Consider the following 14,810-nt stretch of genomic DNA (forward strand, 5'->3'; position numbering starts at 1 on the left):
TGCAGAGTATTTCTTTGTTTTAAAAAATTACTATTTTGCAAACAACTAGCTGTGCTTTTTTTTTTTTTGGTAAGCAACACATGTATTTCACATATAAGGAAAGCCCATTCAAATACAAACTCCTCTGGTTCATATTCTTGGCTACAATCTATCTACCCTTCCAGACTTGCTGAACATTATTTACTCTCCTTTCACGTTTCACTCAAAATGACCTTTCTTGATCTTTTTCCTACATAGCATTCCATATCCTGTCTACATATCTATACACTCTCACTCTCACTCTCTCTCTCTCTCTCTCTCTCTCTCTCTCTCTCTCTCTCTCTCCCCCTCTCCTCTCTGAAATTCACCCCTCACCTTCACTAGAATCCTTCTTTCAAGGCTTAGTTTAGGTACCTGCCACCTCCTACAAGGGATCAAAATCCCAGCCTGAAAATGTGTAATCTCTCCTCTTCCCCCACAAAGTTGCACAGGTTGATTAAGTATAATCAGCAAGCATTTATAAAGGGCTATGCTAAGCACTGGAGATTAGATCAAGCACAAGCTAATGATTCAAAGAAAAGCAAAATCAAACTAAACTCTAGCAGGGGTGGGGAACCTAGGCCTTGAGGCCACTTGGGGGCGGGGTGGGGGTGGAGTCTTGTATTAAGGGGATTTGTTCTGTGAAGTTTGGATTCAAAGGGCCGCACTTGAGCACCTAGAGGGCCACAAAAGGCCTTGAGGCCTGTAGGTTCCCCACCTAAGGAGAGGAGGAAGAAGAAAATTATAAGTAACACACACACTCACATTCTCTGACTCTCTCTGTCTCTGTCTCTCTCTCTCTCTCTCAACTGAAGGAAGCCTTAGAGAGGAAAGCAGTTAGCAACTAGGGATAAGTGCAACATGCAAGAGGTGATTTACCTAAATCTTAAAGACAGGGATTCTACAAAAAGGTACAAGTTAGGATGAAAAGCATTCCAGGCTTGAAGAAGAGCCAATGCAAAAGCATGAAGATGAGAGATGAAGTACTGTCTGTGAGGAAAAAAAAAATATGCTACTACTGCCAAACCAAGAGTCTAGGAAGGGGGACTGTATTAAAAGATTGAAAAGATAGGAAGGAGCCTGTTTGTGAAGAGCTTTAACTGTCAAAGAAAGAAGCTGATATTTTATCTTGGATATAACAGGGAGCCATGGGAGTTTAAGTAAGTATCACAGAAGCAACATTTTCAGGGGCCCTGACATATAGGGTAGGCTAGCTTTTCCTATGTTACCAAAGCAAAACCTTCTATATGCATAAGCAATCCCATTCTATCCCTTCTCCTCCAACAGACTTTCCTCTGTCATTCCCACTGCATTATCTGATTTCTCCCTCTCTACTGGCTACTTCTCTACTGCCTCCAAAAATGCCCAAGTCTCCCCCATACTCAAAAAACCCTCATTTGATCATTACAACCCTACTTATTGTTCTATATCTCTTCTGCCCTTTGTGGCTAAACTCCTCAGGAAAGCCATCTACAATAGGTGCCTCCACTTCTTCCTCTCTTCTTCACTTACTTTTGCTTCTGATCTTATCATTCCACAGAAACTGCTCTCTCTAAAGTTACCAATGATCTCTTAATTGCAAAATCCAATATCCTTTTCTCAATCTTCATTCTTCTTGACCTCTCTAAAGGCAAGCTGCTTATCATCCTCTTCTCCCTGATAATCTCTTCTCTCTAGGTTGTCCCTACTCACTCCTACCTATCAGACTACTACTTAAATCTCCTTTGCTGAACACTCATCCAGCAGAATACTCATCCAGGTCACGCTCTAACTTTTAATGTCCAGGGCTTCTCTTCTATCCTCCTTCTTTTATCATTTGACAGGGTGATCTAAACAGCTACTGTGGATTTAATTATCATCTCAATGCAGATAATTCTCAACTCTCCAAATCTTGTCTTAAACTCTCTTCAAATCTTCAATCTCACATCTCCAACTGTCTTTCAGACATATCAAAATTGATATCCAGAAATATCTTAAATCCAACATGTCCACAACTGAACTCATCTTTCCCACAAAATAATCCTCACCCCTCAACTTCTTTATTTACTGCCAAAGTACCATCATTCTCCCACCTCACCAGGCTCACATCCTAGGTGTCATCCTTGACTTCATTATTTCCCATTCCCAATATCCAATTTGTTGCCAAGGCCTGTCAATTTCACATTCACAACATCTCTCAAATATACCCCCTTCTCTCCACTAAGTAGTGCCAGCACTCTGCTACAGGCAATACAAAATCCTGTTTGGCATTCAAAGTTTCAAAGTTTTTCATAACCTAGCCCCCTTCTACTTTTCAAATGTTCTTACACCTTACTTCCCACCATATATTCTTTCATTCAGTGACACTGAATGACAATCTGGTGTCCTTTCTAAATAGCCTTGTTTATAAAGATTTTCTCTATAGGTAAATAATTTTTGTAACTGTTGAATGATGTAGTAACAGACCCTTTGTTCGATTATCAGAACTAAAATACAAAGGACCTGCCTGAGTCAGGCATAGCTCACAAAACACGTTCAAACACACACTTTAAGAAAATTACTTTGATAGCTGTATCAACTAACAATACTAGGTGCCAGGTATTATGTTCAACACTTGAGAGTATAAAGAAAGGAAAAATGGTCACTGCCTTGAAGGAGCACACACTCCAATGGGAGACAAATGTGTAAATAATTAAGTACATACAAACATGAAAGAAAAGATAAGCCATTTTTAGAAACACATCACATGTTTAAAATGGGAAACTTGGGTTGTTTTTTTTTTCCTTTGGAAGCGCTTTCCAGCCTACCTTCTGCAAGAATCACAAACCAGAAAGAATTAACACCCTAGTTAAGCAAGTGTGACCTATTGAACTTATAAACATCCCATTATGATAAAGTCAAATACAGTAATCAATTTTCTTTTTATATGACAAACAACTATGGTACAACTAAGTGCTATAGAATATTGTTTACTGGCTAAGTGATATAAACCCAGCACTGATGTACAGCTACATTTCACTCAAAAAAACTGAAGCCATAAAAAAATTATGCCCTTTGCAGTGAGCTCCCTCTTCTCTCCTGTTCTTCATCTCACACTACCTAAATGTCATTTCTGCAGTCTCCTTCACCTCTCTTTCACATCAAGAGGTAGACTCTCTCCTTGACAAGACAAATTCCTCTAACATGCATAAGTTGATCTTATTCCACTGCATGTATTCCAGCAGACTGGGAAAGACTTCACAATTCTTATCAATGGGGTACCAGTTTTGACTTTAAAGGAATAAATATAAAATATGCATGCCATCTGCTTCTCAACTGAAACAAGGTCAATTAAAAGTATGCCCTATGCTACCCTCCTTAAATAGAGGATCTGGGAAGAGTTCTACAACATCTACCCTCCACCCTCTCCAATCAGAGCCTGCAAAGACAAGGCCCAGAAGCACTGGGTACTAAAGAGGTAAGTTTCAGAGTTGATGTAATCTTGCTGGAAGATGAGTTTTTAGAGACCATGATCAAATCCAGGAGAGCAGCCAGGTAGGAAATAATAATTTTTTTTTGCTTGTGATGTTATCCGGTACTCATCATGTCCAGTACCTACTAATTTTGTCTCAGAGAAAGCATTTATGACATAAAAACTTGAAGGTACTCTATCATCTAAAAATATGTCTCATTCTTTAATCCTGAAGTTTGTTTTTCTCATTGTTTCTTACCATTCTCACCTCTTCCCACCTTTGCCTTGAAGTCACCAAGTATCAAAACACTTAATTTGGAGGTTATTAATGAGATCTTCACAGAATTTTTCTACTTCTTCATCTGCAACTGATACTTATGCACACATTGTAATGATTTTCACGGTGGTCTGTTAACAATTCTTAAGAATGATAATGCAAAATGAGATGACCAAAGATCCTATTAAATATGTATCATCATCTTTGGACAGAGCGTAAAGCAAATTCCACCAGGTCATTTCCTCTCTAAGTAGTATCTATATCCTATATGACAGAGAACGTTTATTAAACTGTTACTATATGCTATGCATTAGGGACAAAAACATAAGCAAGCAAGTCAATCCCTGCCATCAAAGAGCTTACATACTAAGGGGCCAAAATATAAAAGAAAGTTTGGGGGGCAAGGGATAATGGACTCATGTGTAAACAGAGGGCCAGGAAGTGGTATGAAAGCCTGGTACCAGGGAAGATAAGGAAAAGGCTCATCTATCAGATCCAACAGACTCATGGAAGGAATCCAAGGTTGAGATGGAAAGAGAGGTGGGAAGACAGATAGCCAGCAAGATGGCCAAAGTATAGGCAGCATGAAGAAGAGACTGCCAGGAATTTAGCTGCCACTTTCTTCTAATTTCATTTACAATTACAAGGTCAACACTGGTATGAATCTACTCCTCAGCAGTATGTTCACTTGGTCACTGGACAGGGATCCCATGCACAGAAAACCAACAGCCAAATTAAAGCTTATAGATTGAATAAAAGCTTTATAATTGTTAGCAAACTTTTTGCTTTTCTACCACTGTGCCACTATCACTATAAAAGCAGAAAGAAAAAAAAAACAGATTCATGACATGTCACTAAGGTCATAAAGCAATATAGACTAACAATAAGAGTAAAGTTTTACATCTTAAATGCAAAGGCAGTAGAAGTAGCCAAAAGGAATTGGGGTTAAGTGACTTGCCCAGGGTCACACAGCTAGTAAGTGTCAATGTCAAGTGTCTGGTCTGAGACCACATTTGAACTCAGATCCTCCTGACTCCAGGGCTAGTGCTCTTTCCACTGAGCCACCTAGCTGCCCCAAGAATATTTCTGAATGGTACTAAGTGAGTAACTTCTAGATCAATGTCACAAAACAGATCTTTTGTGTCCAACCTTTTATACAATGGCAACTACCTGGGAAATATGAATCTATCAAACATACAATATTCACACCAACTAGTACTTTCATTAATATCAAAGACAAAAAGCTCTAATGAATATAAAAGATATGAACCATTACATAGTTCGTAACAGTCTTATGTTTGCCAGACAAACATATAAATACATTTTTATGATCACAAATTTAATACGCATTTCACATATATTCTTTTCTTTAATTCTTATAATAACTTTGTGACAGAAGTGGTTTATTATTATCTCCCTTTTTACTACTGAAGACACTGACCCCTCGAGTTATTCCTCCCACCCCAAAAAAGGGAGAAAAAAAAGTAATGTCCCAAAGTACACTGTTTATGAATAGTAGAGCCCAGATTTGAATTTAGGCCTTTTGACTCCAAGAGTAATACACCATCAATCATCAAAATGCATTTAAAGCACCTACAATGTGCTAGACACTAAGCATAGTACTGGGAATTACTGGAAATAAAAATACAAAGAATGAAACAACCCCTACTCACAGGGCACTTATATGCTAATGAGGAAGAAAAGAAATAGATCTAGAATATATAGCATAAATATAAAATGAATAAAAACAAATACATGCAAATAGTTAAGTGCAAGGTGGTTTGGGAGGAAGGCATTAGCAGACAGAAGTATTAAAAAGGCTTTACACAGAACATGATGCTTGATCCATTTCTTAAAGAAGAGAAGGAATGGATGCCGCAGAAGTAAGAAGAGAGTACATTTCAGGGATGTGGGATGGTTAATGTTAAAACAAATGAGAGATGAAGTGGTACATATGAGGAACAGAGACAAGTTTAGTTTCGCTAGACTATAGAGGGTGGAAAGAGAGGTAATGCATAATGAGGCTAGAAAGACAAGTTTGGTCCAAGTTAAGCAGTGCGGTAAAAGCTTAACAAATGAGTTCATATTTATTCCAGTGCAAAGGTACAGAGACAGGAGATGGAAAGTTGTTTGTGATGAACAGAGAGAAGGCTAGTTTGAATGGATCACAAATAGGGGAGGGGAGGTTAAATGTCCAAAAAGGCTTGAAAGAGAGTTTAAAGCCAGGTTGAAAAAGGGCTATAAAAGTTAAACAAAGGAGTTTGTATTTTAATCCTAAAGAAATAGGAAGATAGTGATGAACAGGAGAGTAATAGGGTCAGATCACTTTGGCAGCAGTATGTAGGATGGACCAATATGATGAGAACTTGAAAGCAAGGGGACCAAGAGACTACTGCAATCTAGCAGAGGTGATGAGGCCTAAACTAAGGTGGTGGCTTTATGAGTACAGAGAAGGAATTGGGAAAAGTTCCTTCCTATTTTCAGACTTTTTAAAACACATAAATTTTTTTTTAAATAAAATAAAACATATAGCTAAAAAAATGGTGGATGAAGTTTATGGAAGAACCATTTCACAAATAATTTATGAATAAAGTTGTTAATTTTCCATAGAAAGACCTTGCAAATTATAAACAACAAATGGATTCAATCTTGATACTCTTTTTGCTATGTTTATGAATAAAAGGGCATACTGAATCAACAAAGCATAATTTAGAACAGACCTGGAGAGAAAATATTTAGCAGTATTTTGGAATGCATACCAATTATACATGAATTCTTAATAAATTCTGATTTTTATGCAAAGGCTAAAGAAGTTTGTGGTTTTACCTTTTGGGGAGGGGGAGGGCAGGGCAGGGAAGAATGACTCCTGGCTATTGTGGCTTGGATGTTGGTCATGATGGAATTCTTGTCTTCCGACCCACTCTTGGCTGACAGCCCCCAATTAGTTATGGGCAAAGAACAGGTCCCTATTTTTGTAATGGAGTATCAGTTCTTAGTGATAAGAGTGGACAAATTTAACAATAAAATTGTGTACACCTTAAAACAAATGTTGCTATTTGGTCTATTTTATATACTGAAAGTATAAGAAAATCAAAGAATAGGGAGTGAAAAAATGGTCAACTAAAAAGTATTCTTTAAGCACATAAATGTGCCAAGATTCTCAGCTGGATGCTAGAGAGCAAGAATGAAACAATGCCTAATTTCTTTTTTTTTTAACTGTTTATAAAAATATTTTATTTTAAGAGGCCCCCCTCAAAAAAAGACCCTCTTCATTAGACAGACACCTCAACAATACTCTTGCTTTTTTTTTTCTTTTTAATCAACTAAAACAATCCGATGCTTAACATGAAAGACAGGAAATATTTCCCAATCAGACGTTAGTCAAGAATGTGTGTGTGTGTGTGTGTGTCTGTGTCTACACACACACACACACACACACACACCACACACACACACACACACACACACACACACACACACACACACACACACACACACACACTGATCCTGAGGATGAGGCAAGGGAGGGGAAGATGTTGCCAATAGTTTGCAGAAGTATTCAGTTTTCTTCTTACACAGGGAGTGCAACTGCATTGCCTGAAGACACAACACACAGCAAGGCTAACTAGAATACAACTTGTGGCTAGCAAAGGGGGTAGGTGGAACAATGCCTATTTTCAAGAAATGCTTATTCTCAAGGGAGGTATAGGGAAGAAAAAAGACATGCACATTTATCATATACAGAATAAATGATAGTTTTAAATATAAATATAATAATTTAGAGAAGGGGAATGCTAACAATGGGGAGGGGTGGTACTGGACAGGCTTTATGCACAACTTGAGATCTGAACTGCATCTTTAAGGAAGAGAAGGATTCCATGAGACAAACATGAGGAAGAAGTACAGTCCAGGAATGGGGGATGACCAATACAAAGACCCAGAAACAGGAAAGAGAATAGTATGTGCAAGGATTAGAGAAAAGTTTAGAGTGTAAGAAAAGAAATAATATATAATGACATTGGAAAGCAATGTATAATGAAGCTTGTACAAGCAATGTAGTGCTATATAAGTCAAACAGAGGCGAGCAATTGGAGTTTATCACACAGGAGAATAAAATGATCACATCTGCACTTAAGGAAAATTACTTCATCAACTATGTGGAAAATGGACTAGAACGGGCAAAGAAATGAGTAAGGGAAACCAATTAAGAGGCTACTGTAATAGTCAAAGAGGAGGTCCACGGGCTTCGTTGTCTGGTTTAGTGGCTTCATTTCTATTTGAGTCTGACAGCACTAGTCTAGGTGAGTGACAGATAAATATCTCAACTAAAGTAGCTGCTGACTTGAGTAGGGAGAAGTGTTAGACATGAGAAATGTTATACAGGAAGAAACAGCATCATTTGGCAACTTGAACTGATTATAAATGTGGACTGAGGGAGAGTGAAGAGTCAGGGATAAAATTAAGGTTACAAACCTGGAAGCCTGGAGGAGTGGTAGTATCTTCAATGGAAATAAAGAAATCTAGAAGAGGGGTGGCTTTAGGAATAAAGATAAAGGCATTGTGATTTAGATGCTGAATGTGAGATATTTCCAGGACACCAAATTTGATATTCCCAAGAAACAGGCAGTTACTTAACTGTAAATGCCAGTGAAGAGACAGTAATTTATCTGTAAGTGCCAATGAGGAGACGGACTAGAGTGGGATACATAGATTTCTGCTTCATTTGCAGGGTGTGAGACTCAAAAGCTCCAAAAACTTAAGGCAGAAACTGCTGGTTTTAGTAGAGTTTCCATTGAAAAGTAACACTGAAATTTTAAAAATTAAACCCCACCAAAAAGAAATAAACCAACATTTCCCCAATTGATGAATGAGCAAAGGACATGAACAGTCAGAGACAGCAAGGAGGTGCAGTGGATAGGAGTACTGAAACTGGAATTAGGAAATTGGAATTATACATCCTGCCTCAGACACTCACTAATTGTATAATCTTGGGCATGTCACTAAAGTTCTATCTCAGTTTCCTCATCTGGAAAATGAAGTTAATAATATCTAACTCCTAAATTTGTTGTGGGGATAAAATAATATTTGTAAAGTGCTTTGCAAATCTTAATGTGCTATATAAATGCTAAATATTATTATTAACAATTATTTGTAGAGGAAAAAATCCAAGCTATCAATCAATAGCCATATGGATCTACTTGCTACGATTTTTCAAAAGATCAATACTAAACTTGCTTCTTTGTAGCTAATACTCACTGCTCCTCATTTCACTATCTTGGTCCAAAAGAAAAAACCAATTCTAATCACTCTTTTATTACAGGACATCCCTGCAAATACTCAAACACAACATCTTTCTGAGTCTTATCTTCTCCACAATAAACATTTCCCAATTCTTTCAAAAGATTCTCACATGATAGACAAATGATAACCTTCCAAATTCAGACTGCCCTCCTTTAGCTTACCCATGCTCTTCTTAAAATGTGGGGCCTAGACTTGAACACAATATTTCAAAAGATCTGACCAGGAAGAGAACAGAGAGAATACTGCCTTCTTGTTCCTCTTAAAACAATCCAACATTACACTAGTTTTTTTTAGCTTCCACATTATGTAGCTGGTTCATGTTGAACATGAAGTCACCTAACTGTTGTCTAAGCAAGTCTTCCCCCTCCAACCTCTTGTATTCATGAATTTGATTTTTTAAACCTACATAAAATGTTATTTATCCTTCCTGCCAATCAGCCTCTGAAACATTAACTAATTTATCTTATGTAATCAATTAATTTATAAAGTTTCTTTGAGGCATTTCATCTTTGCATCATAAGTGCTCAGCACAGTCCATAGCAAAATATTATTGCTTAACAAATAAATGCTGGATTTAATTCTTCTGCAAGAGAACTTTAGATAAGAATTTGTTGCTTTCCTGAAAGGTCTAGTTTCATGGGAAACTCTCCCGATCTCCTGAACATTTAGGGTATTTCCACTAATCAGTATTTCCACTCTGCTCTATTTTCATAACTATAAGCATAAAAGCACATCTTGGAAAAACCAGTTTTCCTATATTTTGCTTTAGGGGCATAGAATTTATTTGTCTCTAATAGTCTAGGCTTCATATACCATTTATTTAAAAAAATCTTATTTCATAAAAACGAAATTAGGGAGAAAATAACTGTATACATTCTGAATTGTGTCTAGGGAGATGTGGATGTTTAACAGTATTTTTTAAAACTGTTCTTTAAAATAACCATCCTGCCACTATTAAACTTCAAAATATAGCTTATGAAAGCAAGCCAATAGATTTCAGAGTTCAAGAGATTTCACTGTTTGATGTTCAACTGCTAGGAACTGAACTGAGATTACATCTTATGAATTAAAAACATTGAAAGAAAAGAAACTATTTTCATCTGACCTTATTGTAAAGATTAATCCAGGGGAAAGTTTAAATTTTTTAATACTTCAGCTCAACTCTAATAACTCAGACACATTAAACTCCATGGTCATTCCATTAGTACTAAAGCAATTCAAAAAGATAATAATATTTTCATTAACTTTCTTTTAAATTATACAAATTATACATATACGACTATATATGTGTGTATATATGACAGATGCAAATTGGTTAAAATAATCCATCCTCTCTTACGGTCATAAATTCCTTATTTTCAAATATATTTGATGCTTGAAGAATTGAAACAGGTCTGTACAATACTCACATTAGATACAACTGTAATAAATGCATGTGCTATGAGAAACGGCAAAGTTTCAGGGGTTCCATATTCAAAGCAATCCTTCATGAGGGAAAGGCCATTTTTTCCACAAAACAAACAAACATAACGAAGCAAGTGCAATGGTACTTCTACATCCTGTGAAGATACAAGGACACATATATAATCATTTGAAAATGTCATGAAGCTAAAATTTTATAGTCAACACTTCTAAACATATCCTATCATAATACAAAAAATTCTAACACATATTTAACAAAGGATTTAAAAATTTTAAAATAAAAAATGCACACTACTTACATTCATATCACAGAACGCCCCTAATATATTGCTTTCTTGAGCTGAAATATCCTGATAAAAAAGAAATATAATTAGCTCACATACACTAAAAGACAGGGGGAGGGGTTAAGACAAATTAGAAGATACAATATGTGGTTTTCAAAATGCTATTTCTTCAAGATCAGCAGTTTTAAAAAATTATCTACCATATCTTGCTATCTTTCATTTATAAAGCCTTATTTTTCATCAAAATCCATATAAATGAATGTTACAAAAAAATGATTCTTACCTACTTCCCTTTTTAAAAACCCAAACTTGTCTCACTTTTATTAACCAAAAATGAAAACCTGCCTAAAAAAAATTAAATGAATATATTTAACTCTTTTGTACTGACCATATCTGAGCTATCACTATGAATATCAATTATTATCCAATAAATCCTCATCTACATAAAATTCATCTGTGTAGGGGTGGCAAAGAAACAGATCTCAGGTTAATATAAAGGGAAAACTTATTAACAATTAGTTACATTTGCAAGGTTGAACAAGCTTACTTCGCTAAGCAATAAGTTTGCCTTCAACACAAGTGTTCAAGTAGGACTGATAACAAATGTTTATCTAGGGATATTGTAGAGAGTACTCATTCAAGTACTGACTAGACTAGATGATGTTAAGGTCCCATCTAAGTGAGATTCTATAATTCTATTTAAAAGCAACATAACCAAGAACCAGAAATTAAAGAATCAGATTTCTGCAATATATAAAAACTAAAGTTTAGGCATGCTACTCGTAAGAAAGGTCCTCAATCATCCAGAGTCTATTTTCTCTCCTCTTATCTACAGTATAAGCAAGCAGCAGTTAAGAAGGTATTTCAAGAAGGGACAGAAAACTATGGGACTGCTAGAGGCAATTCAATGACAGAATCCAAAAGTGATACTTAAATGACAGCAAGGGAACACTCCATCCTCGTATACATACAAATACCCACACCTGTACATACAAAAATGGCCAACTAAATAAAAGGCATACCTCAAGCAGTTTAGCAATCTGGGACCACTTACTTAGGGTGAACAAACCCCAGTAAGTCTTGATTGCATTACAGTACAGCAAAAAAAAAAAAAATCTTGGTGATCCTAATAATGATTGTGGCCTTCAAGAAAATATTTAAGTACCCAATTCCAGCACAGCACTAAGCTGAGTGAGATAAAAAGTTTAAATAAGCTCCCAGTGCCTTCACAGAAGTAACAGTCTAACAGAAGGAAGTTACATTCACAAGTAACCATAATGCAAAATAATAGATAAACGCATAAGTTATGCCACCACTTGTAAAACATTTTAGAAAGATTTCCATCTAAAACTGTCAAAATAAAAATGAATTTCCATACTTAAGTAGAAAAATCTCTTAGGGAAAACAATGATTTAAAATATCCATTCCACAAAGATTCTAGATAGCTAAGATCTTTACTGTACTATGCTCTAATTCAGTGGTGCCTTCAGGAACTTCTGGGGACCAAAGAAAAATTTGTTCCTACAATAAATCTTGAACTTTTCCACTGTATTTTTAACAGTCAAATTTCTGTTCAACAAACAGGTATATATTCATACTAATAATTTTAATGTTTCTATCTATATCAGGCGATAATTCCCTGCTGCTGGCAGCATACCTATTTGTAGTAGGGCTCTGCTCTTCTAATTCACTGTTTCCAAACTGCTGTTGTCTGAGATATTAGATAGTATAACTGTTGGTACACAGATGCTGTTACATCTATTGTGACTATTCTCAAGATTTTTGTGCTTAATTCATATTTTTTGAAACTGTTACTGATAGCTGAGGGTGCCTGATAAGATAGACGTTACTAAATTATGATTTCAAATAACAGCACATTCAAAAAAATAGTCTAGACTCCTAAGTGAAAGAGTCTCACTGGAAACTTTTTTTCCAACCTTTTGTTTTTATTCTAAAAAATTTCTTTAAGCCTGCATACTTTCAGATGATTTAAGAAGTATAACCAGGCATTAAAAATATATAAAATTTTATTACAAAACTTTGTGTTCAGATTTAAGCAAAATACTTTGCTCAAAATTAGGAAATAGATCCATTTCTAAGACTTCTAACTATAGATAGTTTGTATAATTAAACACAGGACTAAAGTTTCCTATATCAATCTTACAAAATACTAATTTTTGCTAGGTAGGAAATCAGAAATATGGGGTTCTGCCCTGTCAAAACTAGTAACAATTTCAACTTGTAGAACAACTGCAAATAAAGGTATTTTTATTCAAGTAATATATGCATTATGAATAAATCTGATTAAACATTAAGCATAAAAATTCACAATAGCCCTACATTACATATAAACATATCACAAAACATAATCATTTATATAATAAGTAGCATTTATATATTGTTTTAAAGCGTGCAAAGCACTTTACATGTTACCTCATTTAACTCTCACAACAACCCTGTGAAGTAGGTACTATTATTATAATCATTTTACAGGTGAGGAAACTGAAGCTGAGAAAGGTTAAGTGACTTGTGCAGGGTCACACCGCTAAATGTCTGAAGCAGGATTTTGAAGTCAAGTCTTTCTGACTCCAAATACAGCACTACGCCATCTAGCTGCAACATGAAAGTTAGCATACCAAAATTACGGGAGCAAGCATGAACAGCACTTTTTTACTCAATAAGAATCATGAAAACTACATTTGAATAATTATAAATTTCCAATTAGTAGCATTTCAATTAACATGCATTCATAGACATCTTATAATTAAAAAGCAACAATCAATACATTTTCATATGCTACACTAATACAATAAAATAAAAAGCCAAGAGATTATAGCATCATAGATTAAAGCCACCTATTATATTCCTCATCTTGCAGATAAGAAAACTGAGACCCCCAGAGGCAGTGACTTTCCTGACTTTAAAGCCAGGCCCTCTGACTCCAAATCCAAATAGTTCTAGCCAAATATTTTCTCCTGTCCTGCCACAAGGAGTGCTATTGTACCATAAAATATTGCTTTTCTTTATTTAAAAAAAAATTTAAAGAAAAGAATAAGATGATTAAGAAGCAAAAAACAAGGAAAACATGGTCACAGAACAAGAACAATTGGGCTGGCAGGCTACATGAATTTCTCCCAATTTCCCTGACAAAGTGGTATGGCAGATAATGATTACATTTTACTAAACGAAAATTACAGTAGCATCTACAATTAAAATTTACATTACATCACTCAACAACAAACTGATAATTAAGGAAATTCTTAAGATTAAAGTCTAAATACTATCAAGTATAATGTAAAATTCAATATAAAGATTTTTCCACTTGGTCTTTTGTCCCATTACCAAATGTACTCAAAATAAGATATTTTATTTATAAAATATCCTATGACATGAACTCAACATATTATTTCAATGAGGTACCAGAGTACAAAATCTATGCATACTGAAATTTTCACACAATTTATATATACCTCATATGATCCTCACAACAACCTTATGAGATAAGATAGAAAAAGCCCCATTTTCCACATAACAAAGATGTTCATATAATAAAGCTGGTAAAAGCCTCAAATGGGGAAGGATGATATAGGAGTCCTTACTTTAAAAATAAGGACCTCAGAGTACAATCACATCTAGATCAAGGGACCATTAACTTTTACAAATATTCAAGCTTCCATTGTTAGCATACAAAATGCTAATAATAATGAGCATTATTATGAGGGAGATTTTTTGGGAAATTTAGTGTTGGTTGAATATTCAAAATATTACTATATAGGAGATTCTGACCAAAATATTTTTTTAAAATCAGTATTAATGAGATTAATATTTTGTTTCCCTATAATAATATTCATTTCCCTCTCTTAACTAGTTAATCTATGCTTATCTTTTTTTTTCTTCTTTTTTTTGGTGAGGCAATTGGGGTTAAGTGACTTGCCCAGAGTCAGACAGCTAGTGAGTATTATGTGTCTGAGGCTGGATGTGAACTCAGGTCCTCCTGAATCCAGGCCAGGTGCTCTATCCACTGTACCACCTAGCTACCACCCTATGAAGTTTCCTGTAACCTCTGCATCAGTGATAA

The 14,810-nt window shown here is 35.4% G+C and overlaps 1 protein-coding gene across 4 annotated transcripts in view; it reads right to left on the reverse strand.

The window, feature by feature from the left end:
- USP34 (ubiquitin specific peptidase 34) overlaps positions 1 to 14,810 on the reverse strand; it is a 313,170-nt gene that overhangs the window by 202,645 nt on the left and 95,715 nt on the right. For all 4 annotated transcript variants that reach the window (XM_078149535.1, XM_020985492.2, XM_020985490.2 and 1 more), the window contains 2 exons: positions 10,748 to 10,798; positions 10,436 to 10,585 (listed from right to left, as the gene is read on the reverse strand). In XM_078149535.1, coding sequence (XP_078005661.1) covers positions 10,436 to 10,585; positions 10,748 to 10,753 — 156 coding nt within the window. In that variant the 5' untranslated portion in view covers positions 10,754 to 10,798. The remainder of the gene's footprint in view (positions 1 to 10,435; positions 10,586 to 10,747; positions 10,799 to 14,810) is intronic.

This window comes from Phascolarctos cinereus, unplaced genomic scaffold (genome assembly GCF_003287225.1).
Source record: "Phascolarctos cinereus isolate Bilbo 61053 unplaced genomic scaffold, phaCin_HiC Scaffold_2;HRSCAF=192, whole genome shotgun sequence".
Lineage (NCBI taxonomy): Eukaryota > Metazoa > Chordata > Mammalia > Diprotodontia > Phascolarctidae > Phascolarctos > Phascolarctos cinereus.